This window comes from Leishmania mexicana, chromosome 16, assembly GCF_000234665.1.
Source record: "Leishmania mexicana MHOM/GT/2001/U1103 complete genome, chromosome 16".
Lineage (NCBI taxonomy): Eukaryota > Euglenozoa > Kinetoplastea > Trypanosomatida > Trypanosomatidae > Leishmania > Leishmania mexicana.
Window position 1 is genome coordinate 150,155 of NC_018320.1, and position 26,079 is coordinate 176,233.

The following is a 26,079-nucleotide window of genomic DNA, read 5'->3' on the forward strand; positions in this document are numbered from 1 at the left end:
GCGCTCGGGCGCAAGCACGCCGTCGAACGGCGCGCCCCACCACCACGACGGCGCCGCCGCCTCGCGCCTCTGCAGCGCCGCCGCCGCCGAGATCAGCTGCCGGTTCGTCCCGTAGTGCAGGAACTCAGCGTCGCGCAGCTCCACAACGCTCGCCTTCAGCCCCGCGATCTCCGGGTCCGCGCTCGGCGCGTGGCTGCCCAGCGCAGAGCCGAACTCCGAGTACAGGTCGTACGCGGTGCGCACCGCCGTGCAGCGGTGCCCGTCGCGCCCGCCGCCCGTCGCGTCCTCCGCGTCCAGCGCTCCGCCCAGACACTTGCGAGCCAGCACCTCCACCGCGCGGTCGCTCAGCATCCACATCCCCACGTCCAGCAGAAACGAGTGCCTGCCCCCCGCCACGCGCCGGCGCACCTCAGCCAGCGACGGCTTCTGCAGCATGTAGTCCAGGTCCAGTGGCCTCTCGCGCGCAGTGAAGAGCACGCCGTGGCTCGGCAAGACGTGCGCGTCGGCGCGAATGCCAAAGCACAGCACGTCGCTCTCCGCGAACGGCGCAAGCGACGGCAGCGCACCCCTCGCATCCACGCACACGTCACCGCACGCAATCAGCGTGCGCAGGTGCGCCGGCGCCGTCGCCACCATCTCCCGGTACATCGGCACCTGCGTCGAGAGCAGCGTGCGAGACAGCTGGCTGCCACGGTGCCACCGGCACGGCGGCAGCGGCAGCAGCGCCTTGCCCACCGCCGCGTACGCCGGCAGGCGGCGGCTCAGGCCGCCAGCGTGCACAATCACGCGGCCATCGGTGTCCGCCAGCCGCAGCCACGACAGGAACGACTTCTTCGCGGGCGCAGGTGCGTGGCGCTGCTCGTCCACGTAGCACGCGTGCAGCAGGTGCACCGTGCCACCGCCGGAGCCCAGCGACTTGTCCTCCGGGTCGCACCCGCAGAACAGCCTAGGCACCGCCACGCCGCCCTTCGCACCGTGCTCCCCCAAAGAAAGCGCACCCGCGTCCGCCAGCAGCCTCCTCGCCCCCTCGTACTCCGCCAGGGTGCGGGGGAGGCTGAACAGAAAGCTCACGTTCATCGTGGCACAAGGCTCTGTGGCTGTGTGTGTGTCTGTGTGTGTGTGTGTGTGTTTCGGTGACTAGCACGGAAACTCCACGCTTGGGGTGCGGAGCAGGCTGGGAAGGCGCTTCTGTGTCATGTACAGTACCCACTGAGCCGGCCACTGGGGCTCAGGCGCTGCGTTGTACGGCGGCCTTCCGTCTCGTCGCTCCGTGTCTGTCTGTAAGAGGGGAGAGAAGGAGAGGAGAGGAGGAGGGGAGAGTGGGGCACACCGGCCATTGAGCTGGTGAGCATAGCGGCCGCCGTCGATCCGAGTTCTGGGGCGGTGTGTGCGCGTGTGATCAAGCCGCAGACACCCGAAAGTCGCACCGGCAGGCATGGAAGGCGTCGCTTGTTACAAGGGCGTGCACACCTGTCTATGGCTGTGGTTTTGCACGGATGCGAGTGCCATGCGGCCCCCCGCCCGCCCTCCCAGCTTCCTGGCGCACGGAGTGAAGGCCGTGAAGAGGGCTGGCGTGCCCCCGGGAACTTACCCCGAAGGCACGGATAGGTCCAAGTGGCGGGAAGAAGGGGGGAGGAGGCGATGAGGTGACGGGGGTGCCTTGCTAAAGTGAATGGGAGAGGGAAGCAGCACACGGACAAGTGGAGTCGCGATACAGCGTCCACGGGGAGGCAAAGAAAATGACCGCGTCCTCTCGGCCACGTCGGGCCGATGTGTCCAGAGACGACACATAACAGGATGCGTTGGAGGAGTGGGCGAAGAGCCACACGGAAATCGTATGAGGCACACGCCTATTAAGGCGTCCACAAGGACACTAAGCATGCACACGCGTACTTGTACATGGATAAGCCAAAATCGTACTGTTCTCATGTATTCCTTACGAATTCGTTTTCCGCCGAGGCCGGCGCACACACACACGCACGCGCGCACGCCTCGGCTCGGGAGATGGAGGAGAGGCGGAGAGACAGTCCGTCCTCAGCAGGCACAGGGCATGGGACGCCCTCGCCATCACGCGCAACGGAACCCCTAAAAAGATGAGGTAACGCAAAGATGGACTGACAGGCAAAATGCCGTGACGACGACCCCCTCTCTTCTCCCCCGGTGGCGACAATAACGAAACACACGCAGGCGCGTAAAGCGAATTGCCAAACTCGTTTTCCTCCTCGGCGTGTCCGCTCGCCCACGAGCCGGTCAACCCACTCTGCACGCATGCAGACACAGCCCACTCGAGTCTGCTGCACAACGGCTGTGCCAAGGGAGCCGAGCCAGCCAGCACCGGCTGGCGCCACTCAGCCCACCGCCATGTCACTGCATGCAGCGCAGGCCAGGTCCACGATCGCGCTCAGCACCACCGCAGCGCGGCCACGGCGCAAAAACAGCAGGCGGGTGCCTCAACTCACTCCATCGTCGGCAAGAGCCGTGGTGAGCGGGTGCAAACACCGTCACAGCCGCGTGTCTCTTCCGCACGCCGCCAGCCCAGCCCAGCCCGCCGACACACCAAGAGTCCGGCCAGTCGTACCAGACAGCAGGCTGCCGGCTGCCGCGGCTTCCCCCACACCGGGTGCGTGCGGCACCCTGACGCCACGCTGAGGTGGCCCACATCATTAAAGACGCGAGTAAGAATCGAAGAAAGGTGCGAAGGGATGCCTCTACGAGAACCCCACACCTCCGCTTACAAGACATCTGGACAAGGCGGTACATCGGCAACTGGGGAGGAGGTAGCCAAAGCCGCTAAGGCTGCCCACCTATGAGGCTCAACGAAAGCGGGTCCGCGGAACTCACAGGTACAGCATGGCATCCCCAGTGGTGCCACTGGAGATACGCTCCCCAAAGTAGAAGAAGTGGTCCCGCATATCAACCTTGGTGGTGTGCGCGATGCATGTCGGGTCGTCACTATCCACGCTGTCCTCGCACACGCGGCAGTTTGTGCCGTCAGCAGCGGCGCAGTAAACCTCATATGGGACGTGCTGAAAGGCCGCACTGCCGCCGGAAAGCATCCGGGGCACGGGATCGTGCCGACTTGTGATTCGGAAATGGGAGCCACGCGAGAGCATGCCGGCTGCCCACACCGCAAAGGCTCGGTTGCCCACGCGGGGCATGCCGAACGTGTAGAGCGACACAATCGGCCTTGACACAAAGAACACGCGATTCACATGCGCCTGGACGTCTATCGCTGCCACCTGCGCCACTGCCGCACCAAAGGAGTGGCCCGTCACCAGAACATTGTAGCCGGGATGCACCTTCAAGCTACGCACAACTGCAGCGCGGATGCTACGGCGGATGGCCAAGTAGCTTTTTTGGAAGCCGGCGTGCACCCGGCACTCCAGGCCGCAGCCGGATCTGATATCGTACAGGACGGGCTCCGCAGGCCGGCGCATAAGCTTTTCCTGCTGCGTCGCAGAGCCACGAAGCGCCACGACCACCTGTGCGCTGCCGTCGTCGACACCCACGTAGGCAAGCAGACCGTGCACGTCGTCGCCCTTCACAATCGATGTCACCTTGAAGGACGGGTTTGCGTTGCAGCTGCCCCCACACTCCCAGCTCGCGACGGCATTGGCGTCGGCGTACGTGACGTTTGCGTAATGCAGGGATCGTCTCGCGTCGGCTGGCGAGTACTCTCGCGACAGGACGACGGCGCGTGCACACCCGCACAGGAGAAGCAGAGCCGCCACGACAACGATGCCGCTGCAGGATGAGGACGACATGAGTCAACAAGTAAAGGACACGGGTGGAAGCGTGGCGGCGTAGAGGGCAGACACGCCAACGTGTAAAAACATGTGTGCGCGCACCTTACCTTGAATGGGAAAATGGGTGTCAGGGAAAGGGGGGAAGGAGAGGGGATGTTGGCCAGTGCAGAGAAGAACGCGTGCACATGGGACTTGAAGTAGGGGGAAGGGGACAGGCGTGAGGTGAGATGGGGCGCGGCGCAGAGACGTAACCACGCCACGCTGCAGTCGTGGCAACAGCAAAGACGGGCGCGCAGCACACCCGCCAAGACGCACCACTGTCGTGAGGATGAAGAGGCAAGGCCTAAAAGGCGCCAAAAGAAAGGAGAGGCGACGTCCGCCGATGATCAGTCATCGCTCGCTCGCGGGGTAGTGAAAGATTCGAGCAACGCTTCTAGTGGCGATACAGCCCTCCGTCAAGCACACTGAGGCACACACACACACATACACCTTCCTCACATCGCGGTGATAGGTGGCGGCAGGGCGAGGCGAAGCGGTGCAGCGCAAAGTGGAGCCCATAAACCCGAACGTGGCAGTGCAGTTATTCCGTTAGGGTTCGTGCGGTACCGCCTCCTGGCGGCTCGGTGATTGTGCGTGGGCGCGTCGATTGCGAGTCTCATCTTCGGCGGAGAGCTGGTAAGTACGTGCGCGCGCACGAACGCCTATCTTTGTGTACCAAAGAACGACTTCACGTGTGCACTGGCGCTCCATCCGCGCCCCTCCCCCCTCCCCCTATGGCCTTCCAAGATTACGGGCACGCCTCTGTTGAAAAGGAAAGAAGCCTACGCAGTGCCGGACTGCGCGTCCTCCCTCGCCCGCAGTGCCTCACTCACGCCGTGAAGAAGAGTACGAGCAGCAGCATCACGATAGCCACCCCAAAGTCCGTTGGTAAGGTGACGCTCTGCGTCTCGTGGAAGGTCTCCGTTGCTGCGTACATGTCTGCCGCCTTCGACACAAACTCGGGCACCACCGCCGCCCGGCCACCAGCGGCGCTTCTGCCGCTGGTGTTCAGGCAGCTGTACTTTGTGTGGAGAATGTGGTTGGAGAAGGCGACAGTGGCGTGCACCAGCTGTGGTGCTGCGGATGAGAGAGCGAGCCAAATCGGAAAGAGCACGACCTGCAAGGTGAGCAGCCCGCACCGCCACGCGATTACCTCCCCCGGCACCCTCTTCGCCTGGATGATGAGCAGCCAGTGGTACTGCAGCTCGCTCCTATGCCGCAGCTCCTCCAGCATCGGCTTCAGCACCTCGATGCGGGCCGGATACTGACAGAAGATTGAGAAGTAGTGAACCATGGCCAGCGTGTAGAGCGGGGTGATTGCGAGTACCTCGACAAGAGAAAAGTGCCGTGCGTGCACCTCGTCGAAGCGAGTGGGAGTGTCCTGGATGAAGGCGTTGTGGCCAGCTATCGTGTTTGCAAGGAACTCGCCACCCTTGCGAGGATACCAGCTGGCGATATGCTTCGGAAGCGCCCACCCACTGCCAATACTGCTGCTGCTACCTCTGCCAGAGGTGGAGGATGGCCGAGGGGCCATTGCGACCCCAGTGTGCTGCAGGGCCAGCGCGAGCTGGGGTGCGCAGCGCCGCCACATGATAACGCTTTTCTGATCAAACGGTAACAGCAGCTACGCTGAAGACGTGCGTGTGTTGTGCAGAGACGGCAAAGGTGGGTGGGTGATCGTGTCTCTCTCGTTGTGCGGATCGTTGAATGTCCGGTCCTTGCGGGTTCGTGTGTGGCACCCCAAGACCGTGGCGGGTAAAGATGCCAGCACGGGGGGAGGGGGAGGGGGGAGGTCAGATAGAGAGAGAGCAGTGGTGTTGAGCAGGTAGGGTGATTGAAGCACGGAGGGCGTTGGGACATGCGAGCACAAGCAGAGGTGTACACAGTCAGAAGACATGCATGGAGACGCACGCGAACACGCTCAAGCGCACGCTAGAGGTGTGGGAGAGAGGGCTGACACGTGCGTGGGATGAGGCCTAGGCGGCCAGAGCATAGCCATGAACGCACACAGCGTACAAACTCCCTCCCTCCTTCCCCCATCTCTCTCTCTCTGCCTGTCCCCTTCCTCCGGTGGTCATTCGGTTATCTTCAAGCTTGAAAAGGAGATCGACACGCCGCCTCTTCGCCACCATTTCCGATGGGCGCTCCTCGCACGTGCCCGCACGCGCTTGCTTGGCAGGTGGTTCACGCTGCCCGCCCCGTCGTGGGAAGGGAAGAGCCGGCACCTTTGCCCCTTCCCTTGCTCGCTCTCCAGGCGAGAGGATACGCATCGCAAGGGGCGCCGGCGTGCTCACGCGCTGCTCGCGCATCCGGAAAACGAAGGCGTTCGAAAAAGGAACAACGAAAAGTAGAAATCAGCCGTGCTCAAGGGACGCAGCGGCAGTCCGTCTGGCCGAAGGTGTGCTCGCAAACTCCATGTCCGTGTGTGTGTGTGTGTGTGTGAGAGGGGGGGCGGAGGGGGCACACCCAGAGCGCCGCTGCCCTCCCTCTCCCTTCATACACACACACCATCCTTCTTCCATCGCCGCCTCGCTGCTTGCCGCCATATGGCAGAAGCGCAAGACCAGAATGAGGAAGGGCGAGCGAGCGAGCAAGAGAGAGAGGGGGGGGCAACTGTTCAGGGGAGGGGCCACCACACGCCACTCAGCACACAAGCTCACATATGCACGCAGTGATACGATCTCGCTTGCGTTGAAGTGCTTAATATGGCACCATCGCCTCGTAGTCAGCCACGCGGCGGGCGAGCACCTCAACGTTCTTGGGGCGCACAATGCCGCCCATGCGGGAGCTCTTCTTCAGCGGAGCCAGCGCCTTGCCGGCCTTCTTGGCGGCGAGGTGGGCCTGGAACTGGTGCTCCTTCGCCTTGAACGCCTCCTGGCAGCGAGACTTGCGGACGTGCTCGAAGCGGACGCAGATGCGCTTGCGCAGGGTGCGCGTGCGGACCGGCTTGTTGATGATGACACCAACGCCGCGGGGGGTCACGTTCCACACAATACCGGTGCGGCCGTGGTAGTACTTGTGCGGCATGCCCTCACGCACCGCGGAGTCCGCGACGACATCGACGTAGTCGCCGACCTTGATGTTCGTCAAGATCGTCGACACGGACGGGACGCCGTGCTTGCGGAACTTCTTGGCGAAGAGGTGGCGGGTGCCAGACTTGTAGCCGTACGAGTGGACCATCTTGACTCTCGATCACAGAGGAGGAGTGGTGTTCACTGCGCGTCCCTTGACTGTAGGCGTTGGGGGCGCCGGAAGGGGGAGTGACGGATCCGAGAGTGGATGATGTTAGCAGTGCGTGCAGGAGGGCGTGAGATGGCAGAGGCGCACAAGAGAAGGGTAAGAGAGCCGCAACAGGCAAGAAAAGGGAACAGTACCGAGGGCCATCCTGCATGTGGGGCGTCGGTGTCCGTTACTGCCGCATGAAAGGCGCTGGGCAGCCGGGGGCTGAAAGGCCGCCGCGACTTCTAGGAAGGAAAACGGGGACTTTGGACACAGTTGAGCTCGCCGCGCGCAAAAAAAGAAAGAAAAGCGGCACTGCGAGCGAGAGGGTGGGTGGGTGGTGCAAGGCAGCTGACGGACAGCGCCACACACACACGCACGTCCTCCGAGCACGAGGCGGCTTGTTGCTTTTTAAAGCTAGTTGCTGATGCCCCGACCTTCTCGACTCCACTGGACGCATCCATGACGTTGCTATTCCTTCTGCCACACGCCTATGCCAGCCATACGAAGGCACGGCGGAGCTCCAGCGCTGCGTGCTCCCCCGTCGCTCCCATCCGCGGCGAGTCTCGCCGCCGCCGCCCAAGGCGCGTTTTGGACGTTTTCTTTCCTTGTTTCTTCGCGCCTTCGCATGCCTTTACGTGCGTGTGGGGCTGCGCAGTAGATGCGGCGCGCATGCGGAGCGCATGCCTGGTCCGTCAAGAGTCGACAATGAATAAACAAACGCCGAGGAGAACACGAGGAGCCGCCGGGGGAAGAAGGAGAAGCACACTCAGGGGGTGGGGGCAAGAGAAAGACGGAGGAGACACATATATATATATATATTCATTTGCTCACACACGCCATCGGCGACCATGCGGCTAGATAGGCGCATGTGTGCAGAAATAATGCGAGGAAGAGGGAAAGGGGAGCCATGTAGGGAAAGGGGAGAGGTCCTACAACACCAAACAAAAATCACGCAGACGGGCGGACGGGCCAGGCACAACAAGAGGTCACCACACCTACCCCACCTCCACAGATACGCACGAGCGCGCATACAGGTCCAGGCGCCGCTAAGAATGGGAGCCACAGACGGCAAACAACGACGCGAACAAATCACAAAAACAATTTAAAAAACATAAGCCGAATGAGAAGCACAGAGACACAGAGACACAGAGACACACAGGCACACAGGCACAAGCGCCAGACATGCGTGTGTGCGCATGTGTACAGTACAGCAGAGCGAAACCAGAAGAGTACAAGTGAGAGCAGTAGCTTCTCAGGCTTCCTTTTCTCCGTTCCGTCCCTTGGACAGGCCTCTCTCGCCGTGCTGTAGAATAAGTGCTGCAGTCTGTTACTCTATTTTCTTTTGGTGGTGGTGCGTGTGTGCGCGTGTCCCCTCCTCCTCCGCACACGTCTGCGTGTATGCCAAACAAAATTCAGCACTGAGCAACATGGCCCAGACGCCTCAGCAGCGGCAGCAGCGGGGGAGGGGGAGGGGACGGAAGGCAAGAGAGAGGAAAACCAAAATGCAAAGAGGCAAAAGAAATCAAAGAAACCGAGTCTCTCGGGAGAGTGAGAGGGGTGCGGTGGGGTCACGACGCGCACCGACACTTCACACACTTACACACGCGCACACGCGCAGGAGGGTGGGAGGGGAGGGAGAGAGACGTAAGGATCGAACAAAAGAGAAGAGGGGGGCACCCAAAGCGGGTGCAAGAGACTGTGGTGTGTTGCCGCCTCCCACACGGACATGACCATTAAAAGAGCGGCAGCCATGTCCAAGATGAGGGCGGCTGACACGTCTGTGGCGGGAAGACGGACGAGAGGCGCAGCCAGCAACAAGACAACAAAAAAAAATGTTGGCCAACAGAAGAGCACAAGAGGAACCGAAGAAACGCGACGCCCCCGAAAACGTAAGCACGAGAACACGCGCGTACAAGAGCACCAAAACCCAGAGACAAAACTGTAAGCAACAAGTTAATCTACGCGGTCGCTCGCCTTTTCTTTCATCGCGGATCATCTGCTTTCTCTTGTGTGGGTGTGGGTGTGGGTGTAGGTGTGGGTGTGTGTCCACTTGATTCGCTTCGTCTTCCGCCTGCGCACGCCGCCAACGCTACACAGCTTCACGCACACACGAAGAGAGAGAGACAACACCACGCACAGGTCGTATACCCTTCAACGAAGTGGTACACTTCTTCCGATGAACCAACCAGCCCGAGCCCTTGCCATCACGCATCGGTCTCCCCCCGTCCCTCGAACTTATTCGGCCCATGAAGAGTGTTTTCATGATGAGGTCAAGAGAGGTAGGCGAGCGGCGCGGTGGCCGTGTTGGGAGCAGCGAAACGAGCGTCAGGAAACGACGAGTCCCGTGTGTCTCCCGCTGTCGCTGTCGCTGTCGCTGTCGCTGTCGCTGTCGCTGTCGCTGTCTCCCCTTTCAAGCGAGAGACACGTCCATGAGCAACAGCGAGAAGAGCGAAACACGAGAACGGACTTGCCATGAAGGCGGCACCAAACACAGGGCACAGTGGACACACACACACACACATAAGGATAAGAGAGGGGGGGGGGCAGCCGACAGAAAAAATATATATATACAACGAAAATATATACACGTATACATATATTTATATGCGTATACAACAGCTGTACACGTATATGCGCCTAAATGCAGGTATTATAACTCTCTACACGAACCAGATGTGTATGCTTTTATATATATATACACACATTTATATGCACACGCACACATATATATACACATATACATATATATATATATATATTTATGTACTTCGATACATTTAAGATAGATATTAGTACTTCAACGAGGAAATCAAGGAAATCCGATACCGAGCCGAGCGAGGAAGCGCAGCAGGGAACACATGCACGCGAGTGCACCGTGTCCGAGGCGCAGACACTAACAATGATGAAACAACTACACAAGCGTCAGCCAAAGGAGAGCACGTGAATGCGCACAAGGTGTGCATCCTCCCTTCACACACACATACACACATGCTTACCTGCATGGCTCTAGCTGCAGACCTCCAGAAACATAGCAATCAAGAAGCCGAACGCCGCTACACAGAGCAGAATAAACCCCTCCACGAGGGTGTAGCCCTGGTGGCGCAGGGCCACCACCCGCGTCGCCTCGTCGTTCACGCAGGTGTCCGCGCAGAAGACGAAGACCACGGTCGCGACTGACACGGCGAAGCAGGCAAATGTCACCAAGCTGAGGATCATGATGAAGCAGCAGATGGTGACCTTCTTGCGTGCGTAGATGTGTGCCGCGGCCAGGAGGCAGATGATGCCGCCCACGCCGCACGCAGCCACGTGGAGAGCGGCACCGGTCATCGCAGCGGCCTTGAACCCATCGCACTTGCTGTTGCGGTGGTATGTGCGGTAGTAGTGGTCGGTCAGCCCGTCTCTGTAGTGGATCTCTTCGTACCACAAGTACACCTTCTTCTCCAAGGAATGGCTGTCAATCACGAGCCCCTTCTTGCGCATAAGCGGGAACAGCGTCGCGCCCACGCCGCATGCCACAAGCAAGATCGCAAAGATCAGCACGACAATACGCGTGAGCAGCATGGCGGGAGGTCGTTTATGTGTCTGACAGACTGTACCGATGTATCTGGAATATGCGTCTCGTGATTGTGCACCGACACGAAGGATGAGGTGGTGGCTGCCGCTACGTTTCGTTCGTCCGTGTTGTCCTTCACCGCTTGTCGGTCGGGTATCCTTATCCTCGTCGCCGTGCGCAGCGAAGCCGCGAATGGGCGTCTGCCGTGTGGGCGGTGGATGCGCAACGATGTGAGGACAAGAGGAGCGAGACGGCGAACGAAAATCCAAAATTAAAAGAGAGGGAGAGAGATGTGGGCGGCGCGGCGGTGGTGGAAGGGAACGAGTGAGAAGAGGCTGCACGGAGTGGCGGAGCAGCTGTGGCAGACGCGGAAGCGAGGGGGATGCGTGAGGCGCGGGACGGCGGGGAGGAAGAGAGTGAGAGGTACGATGCGGGGTTGGGGGTTGGGGGGGAGTGAGGCGCATGGCGTGATCGCCACCGTGAACGTCTTCGCCCTCGAGACAGCCAGCGAGAGAGATAGACCAGAAGCGTCAGTGGTGTGGTGGAGCGGACGCGGCGTGAATGAGCGTCGCGCATGAAACGGACCGGCACAAGGGCCCCCGCACCGTTTTCCTGTGCGTGTCTGTTCTGTTCTGTCCCTGTTCCCTTCGCTGGTCCTACAACAAAAGCAAGCCGTGCGTGACTGAAAGATATGATGGCACACGCACAGTGAGCAAGCTGTCATCAGCAGTCCTTCCGCTCCCCTCACACCCTACCTCAGCCTCCCTCCTCCTCTTGCTCGTTGGGAGTGCAAGGGGGACGCCGCAGAAGCCTACAGTGAAAAGAGAAGAGATGCGATAGCAGCGCGGCGGCAGCGGCGTCGCACCAATACGGCACGGATCAGGGGCCTCGACAGTGACACGAGACCGTGCAAGAAAACTGTGCAAGCATACGAAAACCTAGGACGACGGCGCCACGGTAGTATAGTAGCGCGGCTGACCGACGAAACTATAAAAGCAAACAAAGCAGTCACCTCGCCGCAAGGCGGACGGAGGTGCGAGATCTGCGTCTCACCAAACCAAGCAGATACTAAAGCAGTGAGGAGAGCAGAAGAAAAAGCGGCGGGCCTGCACGCAGAGAGCTGATCCGCTGGCTCGCCGGCAACAGCCTCTGGAGGAACCCGTGTAGACGGGCAACAACCTAGCAGACGGCGCACTCCCTACCCACATAGCAGAGAAGAAAAAAGCACGCACCAGTCGACCTTTGCGTCGCAGGTGCTGTCCCTGCAGAGCCTCTGCATCCCTCGAACAGTCCGGAGAGACCAACGGGGGGGGGGACGGTCTTCCGTGAGCCGTCGTCCTTCCGGATTTGCCTACGTGCGCGTGCGCGCGCGTCTCTGGGGTCGCTGCACTGGCGCCTCTGCCGGCCGCCACCCCCTCAGCAGCGCCGCGCGCCGCTGCACGCCGTGCGCGCAACAGCCCCCCAGCACGCCCCTAGGACCGACTGATCTGGAGGCCGGACGCCGACACGCTCATCTCCACGAAGCGGGCATTGCCGTTCGGCGGGTTCGCCGTCAGCAGCTCGCGGATCCGGCGAGCGCACGCCTCGTCCTTCGCGCACATGTACATGTAGCCGCCGCCGCCAGCGCCGGGCAGCGTCACACCCCACACGTACGGCTCCACAACGTCCACGATCGACTGCACGGCAGGGTTGCACACGCCGTCGTCCAGCCGCTTCTTCTGCTCCCACGTGCGCTGCACAAGCCGCGCGTAGCCCTTGTAGTTGCCCGTCGTCATCGCGTCGTACATCGCGGCAGTCGTCGGCCCACCCATCTCACGCAGCAGCTGCAGTGTCGCGCCACGGTTCAGAAAGACGTCGCGCACAATCTCGCCAAGAATGCCCTTTGCCATGCGAGTGATGCCCGTGTAGTACAGCAGGTGGCACGCGGCGAACCTCGGGTCCGTGTACACGCTGTCCGGCATCCAGCGCACCGTCGGCAGGCACGGCAGCCCAGGCACGCACTGCACAAGCTTCAGGCCCTCGAACAGGCCGCCGTACTGATCCTGCCACCCGCCACCAGCGGTCAGCATCTGCTCAATCAGCAGCACGCGGCGGCACACATCGTGGTTGTCCCACGGCAGCTTGCAGAACTCCGCCAGTGACCGCAGCACGGTGCCGGCAACGATGGAGCTCGTGCCCAGCCCAGACCCCGTCGGGATCGCCACAAACAGCGAGATCTCCAGCCCGTGGCCGCCAAACCGCGCCGCCAGCTGCTCCCGCAGCGTCGCGTACTCCGTCGCGCAGAACTCCGGCAGGAACCCGCACAGCGCAAGCGCGGCCTTCGGGATCGAGAACGGGTTCTGCATCGTCGCGTACGTGCGGATCTCGTCGAAGCTCGAGACGCTCAGCTGCTCGCCGGAGTCGATCGAGCGCATGACGATCATCGGGTCCTCGCGCACGCGCACGTACACCTGCACCGGCGGCTGCCCGTTCAGCTCCACGGCAACGTTGATCACGCTGCCGCCGCTCAGGATCGTGTACGGCGGCGTATCCGTCCATGCCCCCGCCACGTCGATCCGGATGGGGCAGCGGCCCCAGATGATTTGGTCAAGGTGCACGCCCATCTCCGGGTCGTGGCGCTCATCGGGAAAGGAGTCCATGATGGCCGCGCGTAGCTCCGCGAGCGCGGCGGCATCGTGCACAGCCGCCAGCGAGCGGGCCTCCTCCACGCTCGGCGCACGCAGCAGCGCGAGGCGCCGCGCCTTCTCCGGCGCAGACACCGGCGGCTCCGCAGTATCCATCGCCTCCAGCGCCAGCTCCATCAGGCGGCTCGCAAACGCGTGGTAGTGCGCCACCACGATGCGCCCAGGCACGGTGCACAGCGGCGCACCCCTGCCGCCACCGCTCACGCTGCCCTCGTCCGCGAACATCCGCGCCAAGCTGGCCGCAGTGGCGGCCGCGCCCTTCGCGAACGGCGCCGCCTCGCGCGACAGCGCTCCCGCACTCCCAGCTGCGTCCACGCCGCAACACCACCCCGTCAGCCCGCTGCGCCACGGCAGCGGCACGCCCAGCTCCACGACGCGCTGGGCCACGCGGTTCAGGTCCAGCAGGAAGAACTGCTGCTGCAGCAGCGCAATCATCGGGCCCGACAGCACCGGCGACCGCGCGCACGGCGCCGCGGGGTCAGCAGCCACAAGCGCAAGCATCAGCGTCAGCATGCGCCGCTCGTAGTACTCGCGGTTGCGCAGCATCGCAGGCACGTCCGTCAGCCGCAGCAGGTCCATCGCAGACACGCGCGGCTGCGTCCGCCACACAGCCTGCCCAGCGGCAAGCCGCGCAGCGTCCACGCCAGCGCACCCGCCGGTCGCAGCCTCCAGCGGCAGCGTCGCAACGTACAGGAAGTCGCCAAGCTGCTGCTCCGTCGCGCACACCGGGAACAGCGCAGCCTCGTACATGTCCAGCGGCGGCGCAGCACCGCCGCCCGCAGCACGCGCAGCGGGGTACAGCTCCGCCACGCTGAACCCGCGGCTCGACAGCCAGTCGTGCAGGCGCACGCCCATGTACATCGTCGCGCCGCTGCGCACGTCGCCGCGGAACGCGTCGTCCATGTGGTACGCCCGCGCAGCGTGCGGCGCGGTACCGGCACCACAGCCGCCAAGCGCGGCGGGCAGCACAGGCACAACGCTCACGCACGCGCCGGGCGGCAGCGCAAGCGCCCAGTCGTTGCGCGGGATCCCCGTCAGGATGTGCTGGTCCCGCAGCGCCCACCGCGCGCCCACCCAGCTGCTCTCCACCCACAGGTGCCGCACAGGCGACAGCGGCGCACCAGCCGGCGCATCCGCAGCAGCGGCCGCAGCCGACCCGTCCAGCGGCGCAAGCACCACGGAGTTCTGCACAATCACAGACGACGGCGTCGCCAGCAGCGGCATCGCGTCGCCAGCAGCAAAGTCCAGCTCCTCCGCCGCGCAGCCCGCAGGCGCATCCGCTGCCGCAGCACGCAGCCCCGCCTCCTCCCCGCCGCCGCGCTCGGGCGCAAGCACGCCGTCGAACGGCGCGCCCCACCACCACGACGGCGCCGCCGCCTCGCGCCTCTGCAGCGCCGCCGCCGCCGAGATCAGCTGCCGGTTCGTCCCGTAGTGCAGGAACTCAGCGTCGCGCAGCTCCACAACGCTCGCCTTCAGCCCCGCGATCTCCGGGTCCGCGCTCGGCGCGTGGCTGCCCAGCGCAGAGCCGAACTCCGAGTACAGGTCGTACGCGGTGCGCACCGCCGTGCAGCGGTGCCCGTCGCGCCCGCCGCCCGTCGCGTCCTCCGCGTCCAGCGCTCCGCCCAGACACTTGCGAGCCAGCACCTCCACCGCGCGGTCGCTCAGCATCCACATCCCCACGTCCAGCAGAAACGAGTGCCTGCCCCCCGCCACGCGCCGGCGCACCTCAGCCAGCGACGGCTTCTGCAGCATGTAGTCCAGGTCCAGTGGCCTCTCGCGCGCAGTGAAGAGCACGCCGTGGCTCGGCAAGACGTGCGCGTCGGCGCGAATGCCAAAGCACAGCACGTCGCTCTCCGCGAACGGCGCAAGCGACGGCAGCGCACCCCTCGCATCCACGCACACGTCACCGCACGCAATCAGCGTGCGCAGGTGCGCCGGCGCCGTCGCCACCATCTCCCGGTACATCGGCACCTGCGTCGAGAGCAGCGTGCGAGACAGCTGGCTGCCACGGTGCCACCGGCACGGCGGCAGCGGCAGCAGCGCCTTGCCCACCGCCGCGTACGCCGGCAGGCGGCGGCTCAGGCCGCCAGCGTGCACAATCACGCGGCCATCGGTGTCCGCCAGCCGCAGCCACGACAGGAACGACTTCTTCGCGGGCGCAGGTGCGTGGCGCTGCTCGTCCACGTAGCACGCGTGCAGCAGGTGCACCGTGCCACCGCCGGAGCCCAGCGGCTTGTCCTCCGGGTCGCACCCGCAGAACAGCCTAGGCACCGCCACGCCGCCCTTCGCACCGTGCTCCCCCAAAGAAAGCGCACCCGCGTCCGCCAGCAGCCTCCTCGCCCCCTCGTACTCCGCCAGGGTGCGGGGGAGGCTGAACAGAAAGCTCACGTTCATCGTGGCACAAGGCTCTGTGGCTGTGTGTGTGTCTGTGTGTGTCCCTGTCTGCGAGGGGGAGGCGAGGGCGAGTTCGGAGCTGAGAAAAGAATAGGGAAGCCCCCGGAGACGCTGAAAGGCGAACGCGGTGCAGGGTGAATGTCGTGGCCGCGACCAAGTGATACGGAGGAGAGGACAGACACGGGATGCACGCACACGCCCTCCCAACCGCCACGGGAGGGGTCGACGAGTCGGCGGGCGGCAAGGCACGAGGTGAGGAGGGGTGCCGGCGAGGACGGAGAAGGTGCGAGGAGGATGCAAGCAAAGCGCAGGAGGTGAAGTGGGTAGGCCAAGATGGTGAGCGGAAGACGGCGAAGGCGGCGAGTAAGCCGAGCAGCACCCACAACACAAGAGTGAGCGAAGTCTGATGCTGGCGCTGTGCAGCGCCTTCGAAAGGTGCCCAGGGAAGGGGGGAACACCGAAAAACAGGCAAAGTAAAGGCGCACCCGGCCACGTCGCCGCCAGCCAAGGGCAAGTAACGCGCGTCTGAAGGCGTTTCTCGTCGTCTTATGTGTTATGTGTTTCACTGTGTGCCGCGCACACGGCGAGGTCACACGCCACACCCCACACCGCCACCCCACCCCCTACGCACACACACACGCACACCTCCGGCCCCTCCCTTGCCACAGGTCCCCACCCCACCCCCACCGCCTGGTGCGAAGCAGCCGCAGGCACACGCAGCACAGCAGTGCGCCGACTCGGTCATCAGGGAGCACGGCCCCCGCCTCAAGCTCTACGCACCAAACAGCCGTCTCGCCCGCCGCTCCGACGCCACGCAGGCCAGGACCTGGCCGCCGGCATCCGTGGCGATGCGTCGCTCTGACCTCGCCATGTCGCAGGTGCTTGGGCCCGTCACCGCCAGAGTTGGCTCGGCGTTCGGCAGGGATAGGGGGAGATCCCCTGGCGTCCTGGCACACGGAGTGGGGGGGGGGGGGGCGCTGGGCGCTGAGACGGCGCGCGTGGAGGTGACCCCCTCCCGTCAGCATCGCTGTGGAAGAACAAGCCAAGACAGAAAATTCAGAGGGGAGGAGAAGAGGAGGCGATGAAGGTTGAAGGGCAACGCACGTGTGCCACCGCGTGTCAGGGGGCCCGGTTGCCCAGTGTCCGATGCGCCGCGACGGGCTGTGGACGGGGGAAGGGGGGGGGGCATGGTATCAACTCCCGATGTCATTGCTGGAGACGTGGCGGGTTAGTAGGGAAGTGACCGCAAAGGCGAATTCGGCGAAGAGCCGCTACCAAAGAGACTTCCGCCCACCGCATGCGCCCACGGCCACACGGACATTGGAGGGTGGCGCTCGCCGCCCTTGTAGCTGCCGCACATGAACGGCTTCATGCACACGTGAAGAGGCGCTGATACACCGACGCGCATGGACGAGTTAGACGACCGCCGTCTCCCCACCCGCAGGCCGGTAGAGGAGGGGAAGGGGAGGTGGACGCGCTTGCTCGAAGGCAATAAAAGAAAGCAACCAAATCTACGCAACACGCATGCAGAGAGATAGAGGGGGGAGGGCGGGGGAGGAATGGGAAGGAAATGGACGACGGCTCTGGACACCGTCACAACCATGGCAGCGTGGAGGACGGGTCCCCGACCCCCTCTCCACACACACACACATGCCTCCCCCTCCCCTCTTCTCCACGGGCAACCACAGAGAAACAGACGAGATGGGAGTGTGGTGAGGAACCCGGAAGGGAAAAGTGAAGAAGCGGGGGGGCCATCATGAGCGAAAAAGGTACCGTGAAAGGGAGAAGGAATACAAGCGAACCACACAGCAACCTTCCCCACCACCACCACCCCATGGCCTAAGTGGACGTGGACAGCGCAACGCTGATCTCGGTGGAGAGGGAGAGGGAGAGGGAGGGGGGGGGGGTGGCAGGCTGGTTAGGGATGGGAAAGAAAGACACGGAAAGTGAGGAGGAAGGAAAACGCAAGGAACACGTAACACAAAACAATAGAATGGTGTGTGGTGAGGAATCTTCAGGCGCGTAAGGTCGCGTGAAGCCTGAACAATGAAAAAGGGGGAGAGGGAGGGAGGGCACGAAGAAGAGAGAATGATGTCCCAACGATATGCATCATGAACACAAAACCATGTTCCCATCGCGTGCTCCCCCCCCGTGCCGAGTTGTCTGTTTTCCGTGGACGCGTGTATGAGTCTGTGGTGCCCCTCTCCCCTCGCGCCCTCGATAAAACCACTCGCATGAGTAGGCGGGCGTCCGTGTGTCCCCGTCCCTCCCTTTCGTTTTTCGCTTTCCGTCACCCCAAGGAGGAGGCGGGGGGGACTTCCTGTCGCGATATCCAAGAGAGGGGAGTGGGGGTGGGGTGGGGTGGGGTGACAGTGACTCGATGCCGCGAGATCGGCAACACAAGAAAGCGGCGCGAGGAGACATAGTTCGCTGCGGCGTGTGCGTGTGAACGGTGGGGAGGAGGAGGAGGAGGGGGGGAGTGCCGTGACGCACACATCCCGGCATCACACCGTTTTCTATCGATGTTCGATTATCGGTGCGCCCATCAGTCGCGTCGCCCAACGTTACCAACGAAAGCAAGCAATACGTCCTGAAAAGGAAGAGCAGGCGCAAGCGAAACCGAAACAGAGGAGGAGGCGGGAGGAGAAGACAGAAGGACCTCGACGCACCGGTGAGGCCGAGGAGGCGAGCAAGCAGAAAACAAAAGAGGGGGAGGGAGAGGCGCATGCAACGCACCGTGATTCGTTGTGTGCGCTCACTTGTCCTGTCCGAATTTTGTGTAGGTGCGGGCGTGGGTGCAGTACCTGTACGCTGCTCCGGACTCACAGTATCGAGGTGGGCGTTTGGCATTTCATCCCCCCCCACTCCCTCCTCCTCCCCTTGCTTGCAAGCGCTTCACACGCAGACGACTCACCGAGGAGGGCCACCCTGGAGCTCTGCCCCCCTCGCCCGCCGCCACACGACGTGTCCCCGCCTCCCCCTCCCTCTCTGACGATGTAAAGAAGAGGAAAAATAATAAGAACAGTAAAAGAGGATGCGCATGGGCGCAGCGCGACGGGAATAAAGCGAGCTGCGTGCGCAGCGGGTAAAGGTAACGGCTCACGCGCAGAGATTCGAGAGGCTACCGTTTTCTGTCATGAGCGTGCCTTCACTCACACGCACAGAGAGAGGGAAGAGAGAGGGGAGGCAGAGACGGGCCCCGTCATATCCGGGCGCATGCCTACGCCACAGCTGCCGTTATGGCAGCAGTGCATGAGGAAAAAGGCGCAACGCGGAAGCGCTGCAAGTGAAAAAGGCAGCCGCCTGCCTGCCTGGAATCCGGGCCTCAACGCACCCGTGCACGTGCGCGCGAGGGAGGGGAGGGGGGAGGTGGTGGTAGTACGGAAAAAAGAACGTACACGGGGCGCATAGACGTCAAGAGCCACACAAAAGAAAAATGTGCCCGCGCGCGCCGCACCGTGTCGTAAGGGTGTATGGAGAAGGAGGAGGAGGAGGAGGAGACATGAGATGCAGTGATCACACACCGACCCACCCACACAAGCACACGCACACGCGTTAGCAGCTCCATCCACGACGACGCCATGACGAGAACCTCCCCCTCCTCCTCCTCCCCCCCCCCAAAAAAAAAGGATAACGGCCGAGTGCGCCTCACAGCACAAGACGAAGTGCTGAGAGAGGCAGCCGAGCGCCCCGCCCTGCCCCGCCCCCTCCTAAGGCGAGGAGAAGCGACAACTGCGCAAGAGACGGCAGCGAATTGAGCGAAAAACAAAACACGACAACGGCGGGCGGGTGGAAAATGAAGGCGTCGAGGAAGCCACAAACAACGGAAAATAAAAGGAAACCAACGGAATAGATGTATGGTCGAGTGAGCGTGCACGCGTACCGGGGGAAGGGCAGGGGGGGAGTGCACGCACGCACGCACGTCTCACCTTTTTTCGCTCACTCGTCGTCGTCGTCGTCGTCGTCGTCGTCGTCGTCCTTGCCCTCGTCACTGCAGCACAGAGTGGAGCAGCAGAGCGCAAACCCAGCGATAAAACAGAGGAGCGCGCCACCGGTTGCAACACACAGCAGGTAGAAGCCTTCCGCCAGCTTATACCCATCCGCCTTAGCTCCCAGTATCTGCGTCTTCTCGTCAGGGCAGAGCGTCGTCATGTAGGTGCACACAGTCAAGCCCAAGGTTGCGCTGCAGCAAGCCAGTGATATAAACGACATGAAGGTGCTCGTGACGGCGAGGCCGTCATTGTAGCTTGCGTTGATCCAGCACGCGGTGAGCAATGCAGACGACGCGATGAAGGCGGTCGCGGCCACGGACAGCGCGGCCATAACCGTGTAGTAGACCTGCCCCTGGAGGCACTGCAGGTGATACGAGTACGTTCGGATCATCATCACGCCATCCCCCCCTTCGATCGGCGTGGATGATTGGCGGTACCAGAAATACACGGTGTTCGTTGTGTCGTTGCCGACCACCACCTTGCGGAACACCGGGAACAAAATCGAGCACGTCACACACGCTGTGAAGAGCATGAGCAGCATGAAGACGAATACGCGGCAGCACTTCATCTTCGCTGATGTTCGGGTGGGCTGCACGGTGACACAGATCCGGGTGAGCTTCTGGTGTTTCGGTCCGTTGGGCGTGTGAAGGGGGGGGGGGGGCAGAGGTGGTTGCGCGTGCAGTGAGGAGATGAACGAAATGGAAGACCGTCGAAGGATGGCGATGGACGGAGCGGAGGCATCCTTATATAAACATGTGCGTATGTACGTGTGTGGGGAGGGGAGGGGAGAGGAGAGTGGGGAGAGGGGAGGGGAGGAGGGGGGACACAGATCGAAGCGGTGGCCGAATGCATCCCACCATGCGTGCATCGTGACCATACCGACGAACCCAAACCCCCGGAGGGGGCGACAACGGCGCGGCATGAAGGGCGCCGACGCATGTTCTTTCGTTTTCCTCCTCGGCGTGTCCGCTCGCCCACGAGCCGGTCAACCCACTCTGCACGCATGCAGACACAGCCCACTCGAGTCTGCTGCACAACGGCTGTGCCAAGGGAGCCGAGCCAGCCAGCACCGGCTGGCGCCACTCAGCCCACCGCCATGTCACTGCATGCAGCGCAGGCCAGGTCCACGATCGCGCTCAGCACCACCGCAGCGCGGCCACGGCGCAAAAACAGCAGGCGGGTGCCTCAACTCACTCCATCGTCGGCAAGAGCCGTGGTGAGCGGGTGCAAACACCGTCACAGCCGCGTGTCTCTTCCGCACGCCGCCAGCCCAGCCCTGCCCGCCGACACACCAAGAGTCCGGCCAGTCGTACCAGACAGCAGGCTGCCGGCTGCCGCGGCTTCCCCCATACCGGGTGCGTGCGGCACACTGACGCCACGCTGAGGTGGCCCGCATCATCACGGTCCAACGCGCTTGCACAAGGAAAAGGGCCAGCTGCGCGAAGTAGGCCGTAGAGAGTGAGAGGGAACAGCGAGGACGACACGCAACACCACAGTGAGAAGAGCGAGGTTTGGTGACGTGCAGAGGCGCGGTGTTTATTTCACAGGAGTTCGCATCGTCGTTACTCTCGGGGGCGGCGGCGATGTAGCCGCGGTAACAGTGCCCAATCCTTTTCAGAAGGAGCGCCATCAGGCAACCACCCGCGGCGGCATAGATCAGGCCAAAGCCACGTCCCCGGCAGGCCCGCACGTGGACTTCTGTGGCGAGTTCAGCACCGCGCAGATGTCCGTCACGGACACGTACACGGGCAGAGCAACGGTAACGGCGCCGCAGGCATAGGCCCCAAAGGTCAGAAAAAGCTTGATGGCGCCGAGGCAGTGGCGGTGCTCGCGTGGGGGTCCAGCACGCCATAAGCAGCACTGCGATGGCGTCCAGACAAGCCCCGGCGACGGACGGAGCCGCCTCGACAGTGAAGATGTGCTACTTGGCGCTCGCACAGTGGTGGATGATCAGCATGCCCCCCCCCACACCTCGCTGGTTGGCGTCACCGTCTCGCCGTCTCAGCAGTGCACCGCGAAGCGGGTCTTGCCAAAGTGGCACATGTGTCGTCTCGCAGCGGGGCTGCGGAACCAACTACGGAGCGCACCGCTATTCCTCAGGTGAGTGTGCTCCTGTCTGCCGAGGAGAGGGGGGCATCGGGCGTGGGTACAATTACGTCGGCTGCTGCAAGAACAACACGAAGTAATGGTGAAGAGGTGCTACGTTGAGCAGCAAAGGTGGGAGAGAAGGCGAGGGGGAGGAGGGGAGGCGGCAGATGATGCGTCCCCTGGTGAACACGAGAAAGTGGTCATGTCCTCCGATTGTGTGTGGGTGTTGGTGCTTGGGCGGGTAAGAGTGTCACTGTCGTTGACGTTTTGCGTGAGAGGGAGAAGGGCCATGAAAGAACGAGAGGAGAAGCTGCCCAGAATAGAAAAGCGCGATGGGTTATGGGCCTGTGTGCGCGTCGCGCCGTGGTGACATGTATCTGGCCATCACTTCGCGTGCAGGAATCCTGTGTTAGAGCAGCAGCAGCAGCAGCAATACTGGACAAGCAGTGCCTGCGTGCCCGGGTGTCTCGCGTCTGTCAAACTCGATGAAGCGCCTCGCAAGAGGAAAAGGGAGAGCAAGCCCTCCTCCCCTCCCCCGACCTCGGCGCTTACCTTTGCTCGCCTCGACCACCGTGCCACACATGTGCTGGTGTGCTCCCCCCCCCCCCACACACACACGTACACACGCCAAGCGGCACCATCACGCCACGGCTGATGAGCGGATTACATGCGAGGATGTCACGGTGTGCTTCTCTTTTCTCTCTTTTACGTGTGCGTGCGCAGCTATGACTCTCTTCCTCCCTCCGCCTGTCGTTCGCCGAGAGCGCGCGCGCTTGCGTTCTAACACCCGTAGAGATACACGTATATTGCTAGCTAGCTGCAGGAGGTGGGGTGAGCCGTGAGCCGGAGACGTGCGTACAGGCACGGGAGCTCTCAAACTTCATGGAGATGCCCCTTCATCGGGCTCCTGTTTCGAAGGCGAGAGGGCACATAAAAACAGTTCACACCCACACACGCACACGCGCGAGGTTCAGCGAGCCGTATCATTACACGGCTCCAGTGCACAAAAAAAAATGAAAAGGAAAGCGAAAGAACAAAGACGAGTGGCGCAGACGGTGAGCGGGCGGGTGCCCCACGGCGAAGCGCACGCACGCACGCACGCATGCGAGGTACATCCTACCCACACACACACACGCACACACACGTGTGCCTCTCGGAAATATACGCAAGCGAACAGAAATAGTCGGCCCGGCAAGAGTCGGGTATGATGGCCATGGGCAAATAAACACAACGACGATGCCATCGATTGGGGGGGGAGGGGAGGTAACGGGACGGCGGAGGATGAGGATCATGAGAAGCAGACGTGAGTGAAGGGCACGCCTGTACACATAGAGACACGCATAGCTGCCTAACTACAGCAGGCAAGAAAAAGAAAGTAGTAGCAGCCATATTCATCGTTCTCAACACCGCCGTGACGTACAGGGAGGGAGAAAGGGAAAGGGAAAGAGAGGGAAGCCGCCAGTTTGGGCACAAGCATACCAGTTTTACAAAGTACCGTGTACATATCCTCGCATCGCTGTCGTGGATGGCGATACGAGATTCTCGACGCACCTGAAAACGGCAGCGCCATCACTGTGGCGACAGTGAAGGCAGCACCTCTGGCGAAACATTAAAAAAGTGGAGGGAGGGGGGATCGTCCGTTGGCTGTGAAACCACGGAACAATCCTTTCACACAAGCGAGTAACACGCCCTATGCAGGGCGCACGCGCGCACACATGGCATCTACCATGTGTGTGGTACCCTTCGCCTCGTCATGTGCACCTTTATACGTGTCCTCTTCGCCGTCCTCGCTCGCCCGAACGCGCGCGATGTGTGCATCGCTGTGCTTTTGGATGCGCGCGAGGAAGGGAAGAAGAGTGGAGATGGGGAGGGAGGAGGGGAGGGAGTCCCCCTCTGCCGGTCTTTCAGGGGAGAGCGAGCAATGCTCTCCGCCGCTCCATTATGCAATCATGGGAGCAGGTAAAAGGAGAAGGAGCGGTGAAGGATCAGTGTGGAGAAAAAAGGGGAAATGCCGTCGCCGGTTCCGCTGTGCTGATGTGCGCATGCGCGTTGGGGCGTTCGATTTTAGAGAGAGACCCAGGTGGTGGGGGGGAGGGGGTGCAGACAAGGTAAGAGAGACAGAGAGAGGCAAAGGCAGAGACACACACAGATGATGATGAGGGAGGAGGAGGAGGCGCGTGCGCGGGGGCGTGTGTGTGTGTGTGCGGTGATGCCGCTCACCACCCCCACCCCACCATGAATCGAAGGAGAAAGCGCTGGGGCATATGTGAGCCGTGACGCATCGAGGAGAGGAGAGGAAGCAACGAAAACAAAGCAAAGTGCAGAAATAACACAAAAACGAAAGAGGAGGGGGTTAAGCAAGGCGAGGGGGAGGGGAAGGGGGGAGCGGCACATCGAACCTGTACGACGACTGTGTGGCAGTGTACTCGTGTGCGTGCCTGTGTGTGTGTATGTATGTGTGTGTACCTGCGTCACGTGGTGTATGCATGCGCGGATACATGCCTTGCAGTGAGAGCAGGTGCTGCACCGCCTCCACGCTTCCTCCCTATGAAGTGGCAGAAGAAGTTACGCTTATGTTGCTGCTCTTCATGAGCTGTGAGTGGCGCTCATGGATACGGGCCGCCATTCTGGAGATTGCTGGTGTCGTTCTTTGTGTCGCATGCCCGCCCACTGCGCACCGGCCTCGATCGGCAGTCACAGCAGAGGCAAAGCGCCTGCATGACGACCAGTAAAAGGAAGCCGCCAACGGCGATGCACAGGAGGAAGAAGCCCTCCCCAAGACGGTAGCCATTCGTCCGCGGGGCCTGCAGGTAGGCCATGCCTTCACTCACGCAGAAGTCCGTTTTGAAGACGAACACTGCCGCGGCCAACACCACCACTGAGAACAACATGGCGAAAATGGTCAGCAGGAGGCTGGTGACGCCGAGGCTGATGTTGTATCCGGCCATCGTCCAGCAGGCGAGCGTGAGGCATGCGACACCGGCGATTGCGGCGGCCACAACGGAGAGGATCGCCATCACAATGAAGAAGATCCTAGCCTTCTGGCAGAGGATAGCAAAACTGTAGGTGCGCAATATCAAGGTCGACGGCGGAGTCCCGGAGACGTTGATCGACTCGTTGAACCAGAAGAACACTCTGTACTTCGTAAGGACGGTTTCATTCGAATCTTTACGGTATATCGGGAGGAGTATCGCGGCGACGATGCACCCGGTGAACAACAACATGAGGAGCAGCAAGATAAGGCGACAGCAGCGCATGGCGGTGTGCGATCAAAGATCGTGGGGAAAGAGTGCCGGGTGGTAGGCAAAAAAAGGGGCGGAATTACAGGCGGAGAGGGGCCCGTAAACTGCACACGCACACACCCACGCGCACGCACACGCAGCTGTGATGGGGTGAAGAGCTCGCGAGATGATGATGTGAAAGCACGCAAAAAAAAAGAGAGAGAGAAAGGATTTCTTTTCCGAAGTTACAGCACAACTTAGGGGGAGAGGGGAGAGGGGAGAGGGGGAGAGGGGGGAGAGGGGGGAGAGTAGACAGACGCGGTGAGCAAGGGGAGAATTCGAAATATGTAAAACAAACAAAAGCTTTAAGACAAGAAAAAGAAGAGAAGGTTACTGAAGAGAACTGAAGATGGTTGGCGGTGACACGTGTGCACGCGCAACTTTCGTCGCGCACGTGTGTGTGTGTGTGTGTGTGTGTGTGTGTGTGTTGGTGTGTGTGAGTGTGTGCAGTACGCCATATGTGCCGGTTGCGGCCAGAGCAAGCGGAAGGTCGCAGAGAGAGAGAAGGGGAAACGATAAAGAGGAGGAGTCGCAGGTGGAGAAGGTTGGCAGCGCACATGCGAGAACAGCAGCAGCTGGTGTACGTGTGTGCGTGTGTGTTACAGCGCCGTAGACTTGCCTCCCGCCCCGTGTTTCTCCGCTTCATAATATTGTGCATGGTATGGCTCGTGCTCCCCTGCCGCCATGAGAGCGGTTTCAATGTCGCCCTTCTGCTACGCCGATGATTCGGTGCGTCTGCTTCCCACCTTGTGCGAGCTTGTCCTCTTCGGTCTTTCCGCCATCCACACCCTCCAAGCCGGAAAGTGAAGCAGAACAGAGGACAGCGGGCACGCACGAGGCGGTATCGAAGCACTTATGTGAGGTACGTCCATTGTGCAACGGAGGTGTGCGGAGGAGGTGGCCCCCACTCCCCCTCCCCCTCTCGCCCCGCGTCATCACAAGGGGAGGAGGAGAGGGAAGGGGGGGTTAAACAGAGGGAGAACTAAAAGCACACAGGAACGCCGCGTGTGAGGAGAGGCGGTGGCGAGACGGGGAGGGGAGGGGGGTCGCTGCAGCACCCGTCCCAACGACCCGAGTGCC

The 26,079-nt window shown here is 62.0% G+C and overlaps 7 protein-coding genes across 7 annotated transcripts; all 7 read right to left on the minus strand.

Moving 5' to 3' along the window:
- Position 1: 1 nt before the first annotated feature.
- Positions 2-1,077, minus strand: LMXM_16_0441 (putative fucose kinase; the record flags this gene model as incomplete). The annotated part of the gene is made up of 1 exon (XM_003873680.1): positions 2-1,077. A coding segment is annotated over one exon (1,076 nt), but the record flags the coding sequence as incomplete, so codon positions are not given.
- Positions 1,078-4,614: 3,537 nt separating this feature from the next.
- On the minus strand, positions 4,615-5,319 carry LMXM_16_0450 (conserved hypothetical protein; the record flags this gene model as incomplete). The annotated part of the gene is made up of 1 exon (XM_003873681.1): positions 4,615-5,319. The coding sequence occupies one exon, from the start codon at positions 5,317-5,319 to the stop codon at positions 4,615-4,617; it is 705 nt and encodes a 234-aa protein (XP_003873730.1).
- Positions 5,320-6,485: 1,166 nt separating this feature from the next.
- LMXM_16_0460 (putative 60S ribosomal protein L21) lies at positions 6,486-6,965 on the minus strand (the record flags this gene model as incomplete). Its single annotated transcript, XM_003873682.1, has 1 exon — positions 6,486-6,965. One exon carries the CDS (start codon positions 6,963-6,965, stop codon positions 6,486-6,488), a length of 480 nt encoding a protein of 159 aa, XP_003873731.1.
- Positions 6,966-10,013: 3,048 nt separating this feature from the next.
- LMXM_16_0470 (conserved hypothetical protein) lies at positions 10,014-10,568 on the minus strand (the record flags this gene model as incomplete). The annotated part of the gene is made up of 1 exon (XM_003873683.1): positions 10,014-10,568. The coding sequence occupies one exon, from the start codon at positions 10,566-10,568 to the stop codon at positions 10,014-10,016; it is 555 nt and encodes a 184-aa protein (XP_003873732.1).
- A 1,464-nt stretch (positions 10,569-12,032) lies between these two features.
- Positions 12,033-15,638, minus strand: LMXM_16_0480 (putative fucose kinase; the record flags this gene model as incomplete). Its single annotated transcript, XM_003873684.1, has 1 exon — positions 12,033-15,638. The coding sequence occupies one exon, from the start codon at positions 15,636-15,638 to the stop codon at positions 12,033-12,035; it is 3,606 nt and encodes a 1,201-aa protein (XP_003873733.1).
- Positions 15,639-19,577: 3,939 nt separating this feature from the next.
- Positions 19,578-20,198, minus strand: LMXM_16_0490 (conserved hypothetical protein; the record flags this gene model as incomplete). The annotated part of the gene is made up of 1 exon (XM_003873685.1): positions 19,578-20,198. The coding sequence occupies one exon, from the start codon at positions 20,196-20,198 to the stop codon at positions 19,578-19,580; it is 621 nt and encodes a 206-aa protein (XP_003873734.1).
- Positions 20,199-24,324: 4,126 nt separating this feature from the next.
- Positions 24,325-24,975, minus strand: LMXM_16_0500 (hypothetical protein, unknown function; the record flags this gene model as incomplete). The annotated part of the gene is made up of 1 exon (XM_003873686.1): positions 24,325-24,975. One exon carries the CDS (start codon positions 24,973-24,975, stop codon positions 24,325-24,327), a length of 651 nt encoding a protein of 216 aa, XP_003873735.1.
- Positions 24,976-26,079: the final 1,104 nt, after the last annotated feature.